Source organism: Triturus cristatus, chromosome 10, assembly GCF_964204655.1.
Source record: "Triturus cristatus chromosome 10, aTriCri1.1, whole genome shotgun sequence".
NCBI lineage: Eukaryota > Metazoa > Chordata > Amphibia > Caudata > Salamandridae > Triturus > Triturus cristatus.
Window position 1 is genome coordinate 1,242,639,385 of NC_140593.1, and position 15,207 is coordinate 1,242,654,591.

Genomic DNA, 15,207 nt, shown 5'->3' on the forward strand with positions numbered 1-15,207 from the left:
ACCCTATACTACCCAAGGTTAGGAAGTGGGAGGCCCACGGGATTCAGGTGCAGAGTCGAAACACTCGCGCGTAATGTGTATAATCGATAGAAATAGTACAGTTTAGAATTAATAAGATTTAGGACACTTCTGGAGTAGCTAGGAAGTCGAGACTTGAGAACTAGACGCTAGGATAGTCAATACCCTGATGAGCACCAAAGTACCCAAGTTACCTAGCCCACGGGCTGCGGGTGCACAGGTGTGAACTTGCGTTGGGTTTCGTCGTCGACTCCTATGGATGCCTGAAGGAAAGATGCTGACAGGCAGTCAGTGCAGAGTGTCCGGTGGATCCCAAGCCCGGGATCAAGAAGGAAGGGTACCTGCAAGCAGAAGGGACAGAGTCTGGGTCACTAGCCAGTGACCACGTGGAACCAGGCGATGTCGTGAAGATGCATCTGAAGAGGTGAAGCTTGTCGCAGCAGCCACGGGTACCAGGAGATGTCGAGGACGACCAGGACCAGGAGGCGAGCTGTCCCACGAAGGCTCGTGCTGTAGCAGTAGAAAATCGAAGGTGTCGTCGCAAAAGGTTACTAGCCAACGGGCAAGCAACCGGACAGACGCGGCAAGCAGGGAAATGCAGAAGGGCCCCACGCAGGACTCGTGGAGTGTTGGGGGCTGATCTTCGGTGCAGATGGTGCTTGGGATTGGGGCTTCTCAATCCCCGGTGCACAACCTCGAGGGTGCCTCAGAAGCTGCGCTGGAAGATACTCGCCACTTTTCCCAGGTAGCTGGTCCCACATCTCTCGTCGCCTCCACGGGTCTCAGCTCGGCCGTGGATGTGTTTCAGGGTCGGAGAAGTCTGGAAGTCAAGGCTCTGGTTAGGCTCTGCAGTCGGTCCCTCGTAGAACTTCAGCAAAGCAAAGGGTAAGTCTCTTGATGGTGCCTGTTCGCACAGGGTGACCACTCCTTGGCCACAAGGGAGATTCTTCAGTCTTCTTCTTTCGTCGAATGTCAAAGGTCCAGAGTTTCTGTTCAAGTTGCAGGTTCAGGATAATCTAATCTCCTGGGGCCCAGCTACCACACTTATACTAATCTGGGGGGCTGGATTGCCTGCTAGGTCACGCCTTATGGGTGGGACCTGGGAGGGGGGGTGGTTACACCCCCTTCCCTTTGTCCAGTTTCGCGCCAGGACTGGGGCTGGAGTGCCCCAGCACCGGTTTGAACTGGACTATGCATGGGACACCTTGTGTGCCCCAGGCAGTGTCTCGTTTCTTTCATCCCTCCCTGCCCCAATACACTAAGGCCTGTCTGGGGTGGTGCTTGCACCTCCCAAGGCAGGAAACCTATTGTCCAAGCCTCCCGTGCCGGGATCTCTCCCAGCAGCAGGAGGTCAGACTTGTGTCGTGGCAGCAGCATCTATTTTGTGATGCTGGGGCTCTGGTTAACTTTAACCGGTTAAGTAGGTTTCAACATGTCTTCTCCCTCTAGAAGGGAGGGATAATATCCTCATCACCAGAAATGGTATGGGGGTATTATTCCAAAGTGTAGACACCTTACACGACATGTTTTGATAAAGCCAAACCATAGTTACCATAACCGTTTAAGGTTATAAGGCACTTTAAGAGTATATGGTAGGCTATATCGTAGAACAGCTATAAGGACATGGTTCCGAAAGCTGCAGACAGGCTCAGCTCATGCTAGAGCACTGTCTCACATGTTACCAAGCACTCTGCCTCCAGGATTGTTAAGGGCTGCCATAGGAGTGGCTGATAGGTACACATGTGTCTATTATAAGGTAGGTATAGGAATACTACACCTAAGCAAGGGGTGATTACACAACATTGCCCCAGCTGAGTGATCAGCCAGTTGTGTCATAATGGTAGCCCCTGGTAGGCCTAGGGTACACTTATGCCCTGTGTACCTAAGGTACACTGTACATGGGCCAATAAGGTGATCCTATCCGATTGGGTTATGCACCTATAGTACATAGTATTAATTGAGAGAGAACAGCAGGGCTGTGGGTCTGATTAGCAGGCCCACAGCCACATCTAAGTAAAAAACCAGTAAAGCAAAAAGTGGGGGTGAACATAGAAAGCAGACCCTACTCTCCTACAGTTCCGACCTGCTGTACCACGATGTACTCCACCGACTGCAGTCAACCATGCCCAATAATCATGTGCAGCAATTGGCTACGGAAGCACAGAGTCTGAATGTGAGAAAGTGCCAGATTTTTTGCATGGTATGCCCCCACTTTTTGCTGAATGTACTTTGACTGAGTGTGCCAATCCGGTGCCCAGGGCCTATGTTCCTTCGCTAAAACACACAAAACCCAAATTGGCAAACCCTGGCCACATGTCAGCCCCTGGTAAATGGTACCCTAGGTAGCCAGGGCCTTGTGACCAGGGAAGGCCTCTAAGGGCTGCCGCACATTTTGTGCCACCGTTAAAGGCACTGCACACCCACACACCACACACACCACACACACCCCCACCCCCACCCACCCTTTGCAGGCTGGGTGTCTGGGTGCAAAACAAAGTCGACATGGCACACATCCCTGTGTGCCATGCCCATCACCTAAACTGCCATGGCATACATCAGCCACCCCTCTAGCTGGGTGCCTTATGTCAATGGTGTGGGCACAGGAGGAGGAGCCCTGTGCCCCTACACTACCCAGGTCCATTCCGGAGCACTGTGTGCAGTGCTGCCATTTAAGAGTACATGGTGCTGAGAGCTCGTCAAACACGAACTCCACAGCACCATAATGGCAACACTGAAGACTGAGAAGTTTGGTATCAAACTTCTCAGCACATTAAACCCACACTGATGCCAGTGTGGGATTTAATGTACCAAGCACCCCAGAAGGCATCTTAGAGATGCCCCCTTAAACCTACCCTACAATCCACGTCTGCTCTGAGGCTGCCTAGGCTGCCACACAGCACACATGTTGCTGGACCCCTGGGTGGGAGAGCCCCTGCTCTCCTGGGCCTGCAACAATGCACATCCTGGGTGAGGTGCTAAATCTCCTCCCCCAGGATGGGCAGGGGGAAGCTTCAAAGGCATGCCGCCTCTGTGAGCTTCCCCAGGCCACTGCAACCCCCCACTCTGGCGGGAAGTTTGGCCGGAAACCCCAAATAAGGACAGGGGATGTGCCAGCCTGCCAACCCCACCCCTCAGGTGGGGGAGGCGAGGTGAGGCACATCTCCGGGCTCTTGCCATCTTGAAGGTGGGAAGCCCTACCCTATCAGGACTAGGCTACTGCCCCCCTCCCACAGGAGAGAGGCAGGATAGGGGGTGTACCCATCCCAGGACAGGGACCGATTGGTCCCTGCACTTCACCTACCTGTAACGCCCCTAAATCTAGTATTTAGGGGCACCCTGAACCTTCCTTCCCCAGATTCCAAAATACAAAGAGCAAGAAGAAAGAAGACCTGCCCTGCAGCTGCTAAGAAGAGTAAGACACCAACTGCTTTGGTCCCAGCCCTACCGGCCTGTCGACCCTCGAACCTGCTCCTGCTCCAACCCGGCATCTCTTGTGGCCAGCAACCTCACAAACCCCGGAGGACCTGGCTACCTTTTGGCTCTAAGCCCCTGGGACTCCCATGAGTTCCGGGGTGAACCAGTTGGCTCTCTTGCTGGTGTCTTTGAGGGTTTGCTTTTTCAGCGGGGCTAGGGTGTTGGCGCAGTCATCCATCCATCCAAGCCCCTGGGACTCCCATGAGTAGAGGCTCTACTCAAAACCTACCTCTAATCCCTGGCAGCAGCCCGGAACCGCGAACCCAGCACACTCTGCACCAGCCAAGCCTGGCCAGTGCCGGAGTAAACAAAGACCACGAGGACGACCCCACGGCGACTGTGACCCCGAGTCCGGCACCCAAGGACCTCCCTCGACACTCTTGAAGCCTGCCGCCTCAGAACAAGGTGCCCCCCTACCGCGATCAACAGAGGGTAAGATTTCCCGACACCAAAAGGCACCCATGCACGCGGCGCCCCGCGGCGGCCTGTGCCCAAACCCGGGGTACCTACCTATCCTCCAACTACCCAACTTACCTCTCGAAGTGGTGGTGGCACCTGAAGAATCCTCGTCCCCGAGCTTGCAGTCTTTTTCTAAACCGGAGATTTCCCATTGAAATTGAGCGCCCGAAGGCTCAAAAGCATCCTGCACCCAGCCGCCCGAGTGGCCCTGGCAGTGCAACCTCTACATCTACCTACTTCCCCACTTGCCCTGAGTAAGTGACCAGGAGCCCAGCTCCCACAGCCACGTGGCTTGCTAGTAAGCAGCCACCAACCAAGACCCCCCCTATCCCTCATAGGATATAATTGGGCCTAACTCTCTGCACCCGGCCGCCCTAGAGTCGCTGAGTGTCAACCAACTGTACCTACCTGACCCTGGGGGGGGCCCTGAGTCTATGCCCAGAACCTCAACTCTGCCAGTCGAGTACTTACCTTTAAACCGATAACTCTATTTTCTTAGGGTAACATTGACTGGCTTTTTCCTGAAATTTCTTCTAAGTGTAGACTTTTCAAATCTTAAAATATTCACCAAAAATCAGGCGAGTAACAAACTAAAATACTCACCTGCTATTAGGTGAGCTCCCAGTGCTGGATCTTGGTGCCCAGCACTGACTCTGAAAAATACTTACAACTGTACTTACCAGTAACCCAATTTTCTCCCATAGGAAATCATTGACTGTTTTTCTGTGAAATTTCTGCTAAGTGTCAATTTCTGCAAACTTTAAATATTCTTTAAAAATCGTATAATATCTGAAAACGTAATTACTTACCTGTTTTGGATAAAGGTCCCAGTACTGAGTCTAGGTACCCAGTACTGGATTACAAAAGTAACGAGAACATACTGTACCTGCAACTTGAATTTTCTTCCATAGGGAATCATTGACTGTTTTCTTTGAAATATTTTCTCTGTGTCAACTTTTAAAATAGCTAAATATTGTTTAAAAATCATCACATATATTTTTTTTATATATAAACCATTGGCCTAGAGTTTAGTTATTGATTGTGTGAGACCATTTGCTGACTGTGTACAACAAATACTTTACACTGTCCTCTGATACTGCCTTACTGCTCGACCAAGCTACCACTTTAGAGAGTAAGGTTATATCTAACTTTAGCCTCTGTCAAACCCTTGGGGACTGGACTCTGTACACCCTGTACCTATTAAGGAACAGTATATACAGAGCCACTTTCTCACACTGATGCACCTCAACAGAGGGAGTTCTCCGAAAACTCAGCAGCAGGTAATATCGGACATCATCCATTATGGGATCAAGACACCGTTCCACTGTTGGGACCCAGAGTTGGTTGCAGCTCGTCGAAGGGAGTACCTTCATCTTCACTCAGATACAGTTCTAACATCGTCCACTATGGTATCAAAACACCGTTCCACTGTCGGTACCTGTCGGACTACTGTGTTACTATTGTACAGAGCACTCTACTCTCCTTGGCCTCAGGCTGGGCTCTGTGTGCCTGTGTCGCGGTAGCCAGCGTTTATCTCAGGAGCCTTCCGAGCTCGCAGACCTCAGCCCAGGACCTTCCGCCGGCACGTGGTCGGCCCTCTTTCACATACAGCTGTGTCAAAGTGAACTGTGGGACATATGAGTCACAGCGGCCATGATGGTTTGAGTGCCAGCAGGCTGAGAGCATCATTCACGCTCTCACCTTCTCTCACAGCGTCAGCCTCATGGCGGTGTAATCTGCGCAGACCTGGCAGACACGTTCGCCAATCCGGAAGAGAACCACACCCAAAGAAACGTGCCTTTTATTCATATCACTACGCTAGCTTTGCGTACAGCGAGCCAACCCACTTCCCTAAACATTTGGGGAAGGGGGAGGCACGTATGCGCTACCATTCCGTAATCTTCCCTACTGACTGTACTATCGTGTTTGAGTCCACTGTCCACTTCACTCAATAGACCATCAGTGTATGTTGACATGTACATGTCTGTACTCTGCATACTTTAGTCTGTCCGGCACATCCCCTCAAGACTTTCATTGTATACTTTTATAATCGAGAATTATCATCCAGGGGATACTCATCAAAGTCATAATCTATGAATAATCCCCGCCCATGTGCGGGATCCCGGAGCATATAGAAAATACATATATATTGTGAGAAGTTGGCCTGATGTATGATGTCACTAGTTCTAGTGTACACCTTATATCAGTCCAAATACCCTTATGGTGATTGGTTGTAAAGTCAACCTTATAGACCAGCTATCCTAGTGGTAGCATGGACAAGAGCAGTCTTAGGCTAAACTCTGAATGGCATGTGAAGCCAGCTGTGATACCATATATAATCCCTTGAATACCAAATGAAAGGACACCACAACAGATATATATATAAAATAAAGTGTATTTATTCTAGTCAAACCCTCAGCACTCTTTATGAGATTAGAGGTAAGTACAACACAGTCTTATTTAAGCATACATTAAGTCACACAGGTAAGTAATACAGTTAGGCCCTAGGGGCCACGCAAACCATATACTAAGTAAGTGGTATAAGAACCACTGTCACGGAAATAGAATAGGCCTAGGCCTAGGGAATCGCTGGGGCTACACTACACTAGCGTTAGTTAGGAAGTGGGAGGCCCACGGGATTCGTGTGCAGAGTGGAAACACTCACGCGTAATGCGTAAAAGTCAATAGCAATAGTACAGTTTAGAAAACGGTAGATTTAGGACACTTCCGGAGTAGCTAGGAAGTTGAGACTTGAAAACTAGACACTAGGATAGTCACTATCCTGATGAGCACCGGAGTACCCAAGTTACCTAGCCCACAGGCTGCGGGTGCATAGGGGTGAAGATGCGTAGTTTTCGTCGTCGACTCCTATGGATGCCTGAAGAAAGATGCTGACAGGCAGTCAGTGAAGAGTGTCCGGTGGATCCCAAGGCTGGGATCAAGAAGAGAAGAAACCTGCAAGCAGAAGGGACAGAGTCAAGGTCACTAGCCAGTGACCACGTGGAACCAGGAAGGAACCAGGCGATGTCGTGAAGATTGCAGGTGAAGGTGAAGCTTGTCGCTGCAGCCAGGAGGACCAGGAAGCGTCGAGGACGACCAGGACCAGGAGGCGAGCTGTCCCACGAAGGCTCTTGCTGTCGGCGGCGTCGAAGTTGGACTAGGACTCACCAAGCCTTGGCAAGCGGAACCCACGAAGAACGGAGGACTTGCTTCTGGTGCAGACCAGGAAGGTCTGGGGTGCTTCTTCTTTGCAGAGAAGCGGGAGCCAGTCTGGAGGAGCCAAACCAGCGCAGAAGATTTCAGGGTGCGTCGTCACAAAGGCCACTAGCCAGCGGGCAAGCAACCGGACAGACGCGGCAAGCAGGAAAATGCTGAAGGGCCCCACGCAGGACTCGTGGAGTGTGGGGGGCTGATCTTCGGTGCAGATGGTGCTTGGGGTTGGGGCTTCTCAATCCCCGGTGCACAACTTCGAGGGTACCTCAGAAGCTGCGCTGTAAGTTACTAGCCACTTTTTCCAGGTAGCCGGTCCCACGTCGCTCGCCGCCTCCACGGATCTCAGCTTTGCTGTCGATGTGGATCAGGGTCGGAGAAGTCTGGAAGTCAAGGCTCTGGTCAGGCTCTGCAGTCGGTTCCTCGTAGAACGTGGGCAAAGCAAAGGGTAGTCTCTTGATGGTGCCTGTTTGCACAGGGTAGCCACTCCTTGGCTACAAGGGAGATTCTTCAGTCTTCTTCTTTCGTCGAATGTCGAAGGTCCAGAGTTTCTGTTCAGTTTTGCAGGTTCAGGATAATCTAAAGTCTTGAGGCCCAACTCCCACTCTTATACTAATCTGGGGGGCTGGGATACCTGCTAGGTCACGCCTTATGGGTGGGACCTGGGAGGGGGTGGTTACACCCACTTCCCTTTGTCCAGTTTCGCGCCAGAGCTGGGGCTGGAGTGCCCCAGCGCCGGTTTGAACTGGACTATGCAAGGAACACCTTGTGTGCCCCAGGCATGTCTCGTTCCTTTCAGCCCACCCTGCCCCAATACACTAAAGGCTGTCTGGGGAGGTGCTAGCACCTCCCCAAGCAGGAAACCTATTGTCCAGGCCTCCCTGGCTGGGATCACTCCCAGCTGCAGGAGGTCAGACTTGTGTCGTGGCAGCAGCATCCATTTTGTGATGCTGAGGCTTTGGTCTGAGGCTAACAGTTGAAGTATGATTTTAACATGTCTTTCCCTCTAGAAGGGGGGAATAATATTCTCATGTCCAGAAATGGCATGGGGGTATTATTCCACAGTGTTAGACACCTTACACGACATGTTTTGATAAAGCCAAACCATAGTTACCATAACCGTTTAAGATTATAAGGCACTTTAAGAGTATATGGTAGGCTATATCATAGAACAGCTATAAGGACTTGGTTCCGAAAGCTGCAGACAGGCTCAGCTCATGCTAGAGCACCATCTCACATGTTACCAAGCACTCTGCCTCCAGGATTGTCAAGGCCTGCCATAGGAGTGACTGATAGGTACACATGTGTCTATATGTAAGTTAGGTATAGGAATACTACACCTAAGCAAGGGGTGATTACACGACCTTGCCCCAGCTGAGTGATCAGCCAGTTGTGTCAAAATGGAAGGCCAGGCCAGGGGTGGCATAATACATGCTGCAGCCCCTGGTAGGCCTAGGGTACACCTATGCCCTGGGTACCTAGGGTACACTGTACAGGGGCCAATAAGGTGATCCTATCCAAATGGGTTATGCACCTAAAGTACATAGTATTAATTTAGAGAGAGAACAGCAGGGCTGTGGGTCTGATTAGCAGGCCCACAGCCACATCTAAGTCGAAAACCAGTAAAGCAAAAGCAAAAAGTGGGGGTGAACATAAAGAAGCAGACCCTACTCTCCTACAGGGGCACAGCAGGAGCAGGGTGTGCTACCACTTTAGGGGAGCGACCTGGCCTGAAAACAAAAAGTATATTTTGATACCTATTGTTGGTTCTAAAATAAAACAAACATATTTTTTATATATAAACCATTGGCCTAGAGTTCAGTTCTTGAGTGTGAGACCATTTTCTGGATGAGTGTGTACAACAAATGCTTTACACTGTCCTCTGATACTGCCTTACTGCTCGACCAAGCTACCACTTTAAAGAGAAGGGTTATATCTAACTATAGCCTCTGCCGAACCTCTTGGGACTGTGGACTCTGTAAACACTGTACCTATTTGGGAACAGAGCTACTTTATCACATATATATCATTTTTTTGTTGTATTCCGGGGTCCCCGTATATTAGCGGAAATATTCAGTGCTTATGACTTTGAGGATTCCCCTGGAAGAGAACCAGGATTACAGGTAACTGATCCTTACAGGAGTTACAGTGAGGTTCTCAGACGCACAGTGCCAGTTTTCTCAATCCTTTGAATGGCATTCTATTGGCTAACAGTCTCATTCCCTTTTAAAAAAAGTTTGTGAAAAGTTTCTATGGTCATTTTGTTTTTATTGTTGACTCATCTATGTAATTGGTTCCTTTCTAAAATGAAAATTCAATGTAATCTGGCCATTTAACCATTATTTAGGCTGCAGGCATATATGTAAGATAGGTACACAGTTTGTTATACATTTCTGAAATTACTTTTAAGTGCTCCAGCATCCCCGCACATGCGCGGGGCTATTCAGTGCTTATGACTGAATCGTTTTCTTCGATTAAAGTTGAGGTGAAATTTTTTTTTCTTCTACTCTTACTGGCTCAACGAAGACACCCTTGACCGACACAGTTGATCCTAAGCCGCTACAAAGCTCCCTGCCACAGCTTGAATCATTTGCTCCAGTTAGGGTCACATACTTTTAAGCTTCGTATGACAGCAAAATCAGGCTCACTATCGGATTCATGCCCACTCAATACTAAAACTAGCACCCGAGCCAGTCACACTAACTCTGACTTCCATCATCAATGCTATGTTTGAGGAAGGGTATTTCCCTAAAACATGGAAAAGTGAATCCATACTTCCCCTGCTGAAAAACCGTGTCTGGATCCTAAAGACTCCAATAATTTGGGACCTATTTCCAGACTCCCACTCCCTGCAAAATTTACAGAAAAATGATGAATGCACAACTTAGTCTGTTCTTGGAAGAATCCCAGTTGCTAGATCCCACCCAGTATGGCTTTTGGGGGGTCCACGCTTCTTAAATCCACTGAAGAAATCAGGACTATACTGGACCAGGGAGGAAAAGCTGCAATGATTATGCTGGACCTCTCTGCGGCCTTTGATACGGTCCATCATGTCTCATTAATGGACCGACTGCAAGTGATTGGAGTGAAGGGCACTGCCTGAAGGTTACTTAAATCCTTCCTATCTAATAGTCTGAACTCTATGTCCCTCGGCATAAACACAAACTCAGTTTTAAGGACCAAGTGAATGCAGTGGTCTCAGCTACAACGTGTACACTGAGATCCTGCAAGAAAATTATGCATTTCCTACCCAAAGAAAGCCAACAAACAGTCATTACTGCCTTAGCTATGTCCAGACTGGATTATTGTAAGTCTTTATTTCAATATTCAGGAAGGTCTTATGAAAAAACTACAATTACTGCAGAATGCAGCTGCCTGACTACTCACCGGCATATCAAAATGTGCTTCAATCTCAGCTGAGATTAAAAAGCTCCACTGGTTGCCTGTCAAACGCGTTCTGTTTAAAGCTCTTTGTGTGGTCCACAAAACCCTTCAAGGAAATGGACCCCTCCACCTAAACGGCAGTTCCAGTGGTATGTACCTAGAAGACCTCTGCACTCTTCAGAAGCAAAACTGGTATTAGTGCCCTTTGTAAAGAAGTCCAACTGGGGAGGCAGAAGTTTTGGGGTCGGTGCAGCTAAGGCATGGTACGACCTCCCGCTGCATCTCGGGTGCAAGACAAACCATCTGGAGTTCAGGAAGGCCCGGAAGACGTGGCTGTTTTCTGTCTAACTGATTCCCTTCTCAAAACCCTGTTTTAGGCCTCTGTATGACGTCGGGTTCAGCGCCAGGACACCCTCGGGTAACAGTTTGCGCTTTAGAAATATCAATAACATTAAAATGACTTTGAAGATTCTCCTGGAAGAGAACTAGGATCACAGGTGAGTAAATGTTCCTTCTTGTAGTGCAGATATGTATAACCCACGATTCTTCAGGGTACTAGATGTACAAGAGTGACAAAAGTGATCAACTTGTACTTTTTCATATTTTATCTATACCGTGTTGCTACTTAGCTTGTTTTTTCCCTGTGGCATGTTATGCATGACAATGTTTTTTTATGGGATTCCTTGCATGTTCTGCTCTCAGACTTTTTAAGTACCTTGTTTCTCATGGTTTCCAATTTTCTTTGTTACTATGCAGGTCCTGAGGACAACGACCTAGATGATGTGATTGAAGAGGTGACAGAAAAGCAAGACAGTGGCAAAGATTCCAAAGGAGACAAAGACAAGCTAAGTGAGGAGAAAGTCCTGTTGGAAGACAAAGAATCTTCAGAGGAACAGCCACAACAGGACAGTGGAGAGCTTGATGAGGAAGAGGACGAGGATGGTTAAAAGTGTAAACGAAATGCACGCCTTCTCCCTTCCATTCCGGAGCGTACAGGCATTGCAGTAATATGGTGGCATGGTGCGGAAGCGAGACAGCCAGCTGGATTGCTTATGGGCAATGTTCCACTTCCCATTTGTGGTCGTCCGGATCCTGACCTCTAGAAACAAGCTTGGGACCTTGGAACTGCAGTGCGACTTGTCAGCTTAAAGCACCCTCCCAATCAGTTGCACTCTTCAGAGACCAGTTGATTTACACGGGTTTTAAAGTTTATTTTTATGGTTTAAATCTAGTTTTATAAGAGTTATTTAAAAGGAGTTGAAACTCATTGCAAAGTGGCTCTCTGCCTTAGTGAGTGTCCCGGTTGGAAGGAGCATGTAAATATCTATAAATACGTTTTTAAACGGTGTTTAGCATCTAGATTCAACCAGAGGGACGTTTATCATGGGGTACCAAGAAGACTCAGACTCTGGGTAGTTAAGTCATTTTTAGCTCAGGGTATGTTCTATTATTTCTTTAATTTATTCATTCTGGTCATCGCTAGTCTTCGATCCTTGTCAACTGCTTCTTTGACCACCTGCTTGGCTGGAGGTACCAGCACCATTCTCCCTAAAATACGCCCTTGATTCTACATTTGAAAATCCAACATTAAATTTGGGCAGGAGCGGACACAAACCTATATCTGATTAACTTTGGGATTTGGTGCAGATGTTCATTGGAGGCCAAATGAAGTGAAGTCTGCCTGTCATTTGAAGTGTCAGGGTGTCAGCTGGGACTCTTCTAGTAGAGATGGAAGAAGGCTGTATCCCACCTTGAGCGTCTTCCCCAGGGCAGTCTTAGCAGGTGTTGATTTTTTTCTTTTTTTTCTAGTTATTTTGTTCAGCCACTCTTCGCTTTACTTGAGGATACAAGAATGTGCTCAAGGATAATTTACACTCCTGAGTGCTTTAGTTCGCAGTGACTTGAAACGTTTTCCTGAGTTTCCTACCTGTTTATAAAATGTTTTCTGCTCACCATGATCTGCAGGTCACATGCATGTCTGCTACAGAAGCTCTGCTGTCACATCCTTGGCTCAGATGTCCTCTATTATCACTGTCAATTGGACTGACCAGTGTTCTAAACCAATGTTAACTATGCAATTGCTTTCTGTTTTTATTTTACCAAATCATTGCCTTTTGATTTGACTATCATTATGCTAAGAAACATGCATGCCTAACAAGCCCTCCTTGTGCATTCATGGTGCATGTGCGACAAATTCAGGCAGAAGCTCTGATCTCTCTTCAACCCAGCCACGAGTAAAGACTTCCGTCAAAAACAGCAATTATTCCACATCCCCTTCAAGCGAGTCAGAAGCGTCATGACTAGGTATGTTCTAGGTAGGCCTTTGGTTCAATATTCTTATCTCGTGGGCACGCATTTACTTTTGATTTTCCAGGATCTAACTTGCTGGTCACTTCATGATTACTGTGCTGGAATGAGCAGTCCTTTGCCCTGGTTCTAGTCTTTTGGTTAATTGTCTGATTCATTAGTTGATGGAATGATTAGAGTCCTGGTAGCGGTACAAGGACTCTTCCAGGGCACAAGTCGTTCACCCTACCCTCATTGCTAATTTTAGTGAACACCTTGACACTGCTCCTGCCCCTCTTTAATGTTCCTTGCTATCAATACATTTATTTAGTAGGACCTCTGTCCGGTGTAGGATACAATTTAGTAAGTGCTATAGATTTGGCAATATTAGTTCTTTAAAATATTTAAGTCCTTTTTGATAACCCTTTTATCGTCCTCAGGGTGATTGTTTAATGTTTAAAATGACACATGCCCTTGAAGGTTCTGTGTAGCAGAAGATTTAAAAAAGCTATTTTGAAATGTCTTGGTAACTTTTACAAGCTCTTCTAGACTGATTTTCAGCAGAAAAGATGATCTCCTTATTTGTAATTCTTTAAGCGCCCCAAACCATTGTAAATCCATCCCATGGGCATGTTGTGGCAGGGACCACTTAGGTAGCATTGATGCGCCCCCCTGCTCTGAAGCAGTCTTTACCTGAGAGAATACGCTTTGCCTCCACACCCCCCACACCCTCCCCAATTTTAATTCCATTTTCTAAAAGTATACTGGTGACTTCATGCAACTCAGGCTAAAGAATAACAGGCATTGAGATTTCTCTTCAGAGGTCTTGTTTTGCAACACTGCTTAAATGTTTCTACAGTTTCAGCATTACTACTTTAAAATGTCGGTGCAACAGCAAGGCTTGATAAAATATTTTTCATTATTGGGCAAAGTGCTACAGTTTCTTTTAATGTGAAGGAAGTGGATAGCTCTGCATCATTTGAGTGTCCAAATGTCACAAATGCAAGTTTCCTGACTTCTAGGCTAAAGTGTATCCTCACTCTCTTCCGACCACACTGCTGTTTGGTTGTGCAGATAAATGATAATGTACACCTTGCAGATGAACTAGTCTGTTTTTAGTTTACAAGATGGGTACTGCATTATAGGATCCGGTTGCCTGTTGCTGATGCTTTTAGCGCCGAAGGTAAACCTTCCATGATGGCTCGTTCATGTGAAAATGACGTTCCCATTTTCCAGTTTAATTTGCCCAACCGTTTCCTTTTATCCTTGATGCAGCAGAACCATACCCTTTCATTTGTTCTATGCAACGATATTAGGGATTTGAAGCTTGTCTGTGTACTACTAGTTTCATAAGAGGATTTAAACGTCATTTTTAAATGTCCTGCACCTTTAATCTTTTGTAGTAGTTTTCTGCATCAAGTAAAGCACTTAATACTATGATCAAGTTGATTATTGTACTTTTTTCACTATTGGAAATTGACTGGAAGAATAGATTCATTTGTATGCTTTTTTGTTTGCACTTGAGCTGATTCGCACATACAACTGAAGTCATTCAATAGGATGGTTTGGGGTACAGTTGCCACAGCACAAGCGGTAGCTGAAAGGACTGGGCTGTGTCACCCTGTTGGCTGCTTCTGTTATCCCACTGTTTTTGAGGACCAAATGGAGATTAGGAAAAAGACTTCACTTTGAACTCTTGAAGGGGTGGAAGGCAGAGATGTCACTGCTGTGAATAACCTTTTCTTTGGGAGAGTCCAGACAGTAATTTCTTCTTCATAGGATCCTTGCTGATGTCCATGAACACAGTATAGCGCCCCCTCTCTGAGGGATCCTGTAACACTTTTGTAAGAATCTTTTTGGGGCAGACTACTTAAAAATGCACTTAAATTATCCAGTATTGGGGTATCTTTCATAGATTCACATGCCTGAATCATTCCCCGTCGCCGAGGCGGGAGTCTCGGTAGATAAAAAAGTAGTGCCAAAAAATAATTAGTAGTAGTAGTAGTAGGCCCAAAGAAAAAAGGCCCTAAGGCCTATATCTTAGAAGCCTATCTACCTTGTTATGTAAAATAACCCAAGAATTGGTAGCAACCAATCAGACATCAGCACCCTTCTAGAACCCTCTCAGCAGAGCCAGCTCTCCTCAGATTTTCACCGCACGTCGTGTGGAAGGGAGTCTCCCTGAGTGCCTACTCAGTTTCTTCTTTTCTTCAGTCATGTCTGACAAAAAAGCTTTGTTTAGACCCTGCAGGACCTGTGATAAGAAGAGGGTCCATGTAGACGACCAGCATGAGGAGTGTATTTATTGTCTACATCCTAAGCATGTTGCTAAGGACTGTAGAATTTGCCGGACTTTCCCTCCTAAGACCTTAAGGG

The 15,207-nt window shown here is 47.2% G+C and overlaps 1 protein-coding gene across 1 annotated transcript in view; it reads left to right on the top strand.

Annotated features, from left to right (window-relative positions):
- The window catches only part of LOC146797186 (uncharacterized), a 285,008-nt gene extending 270,737 nt beyond the window's left edge, over window positions 1–14,271 (top strand). Inside the window, exon 7 of the mRNA XM_085629897.1 lies at window positions 11,302–14,271. Within this exon, the coding sequence (XP_085486023.1) occupies window positions 11,302–11,492 (191 nt within the window). The 3' untranslated portion in view covers window positions 11,493–14,271. The remainder of the gene's footprint in view (window positions 1–11,301) is intronic.
- The last annotated feature ends 936 nt before the right edge of the window (window positions 14,272–15,207 follow it).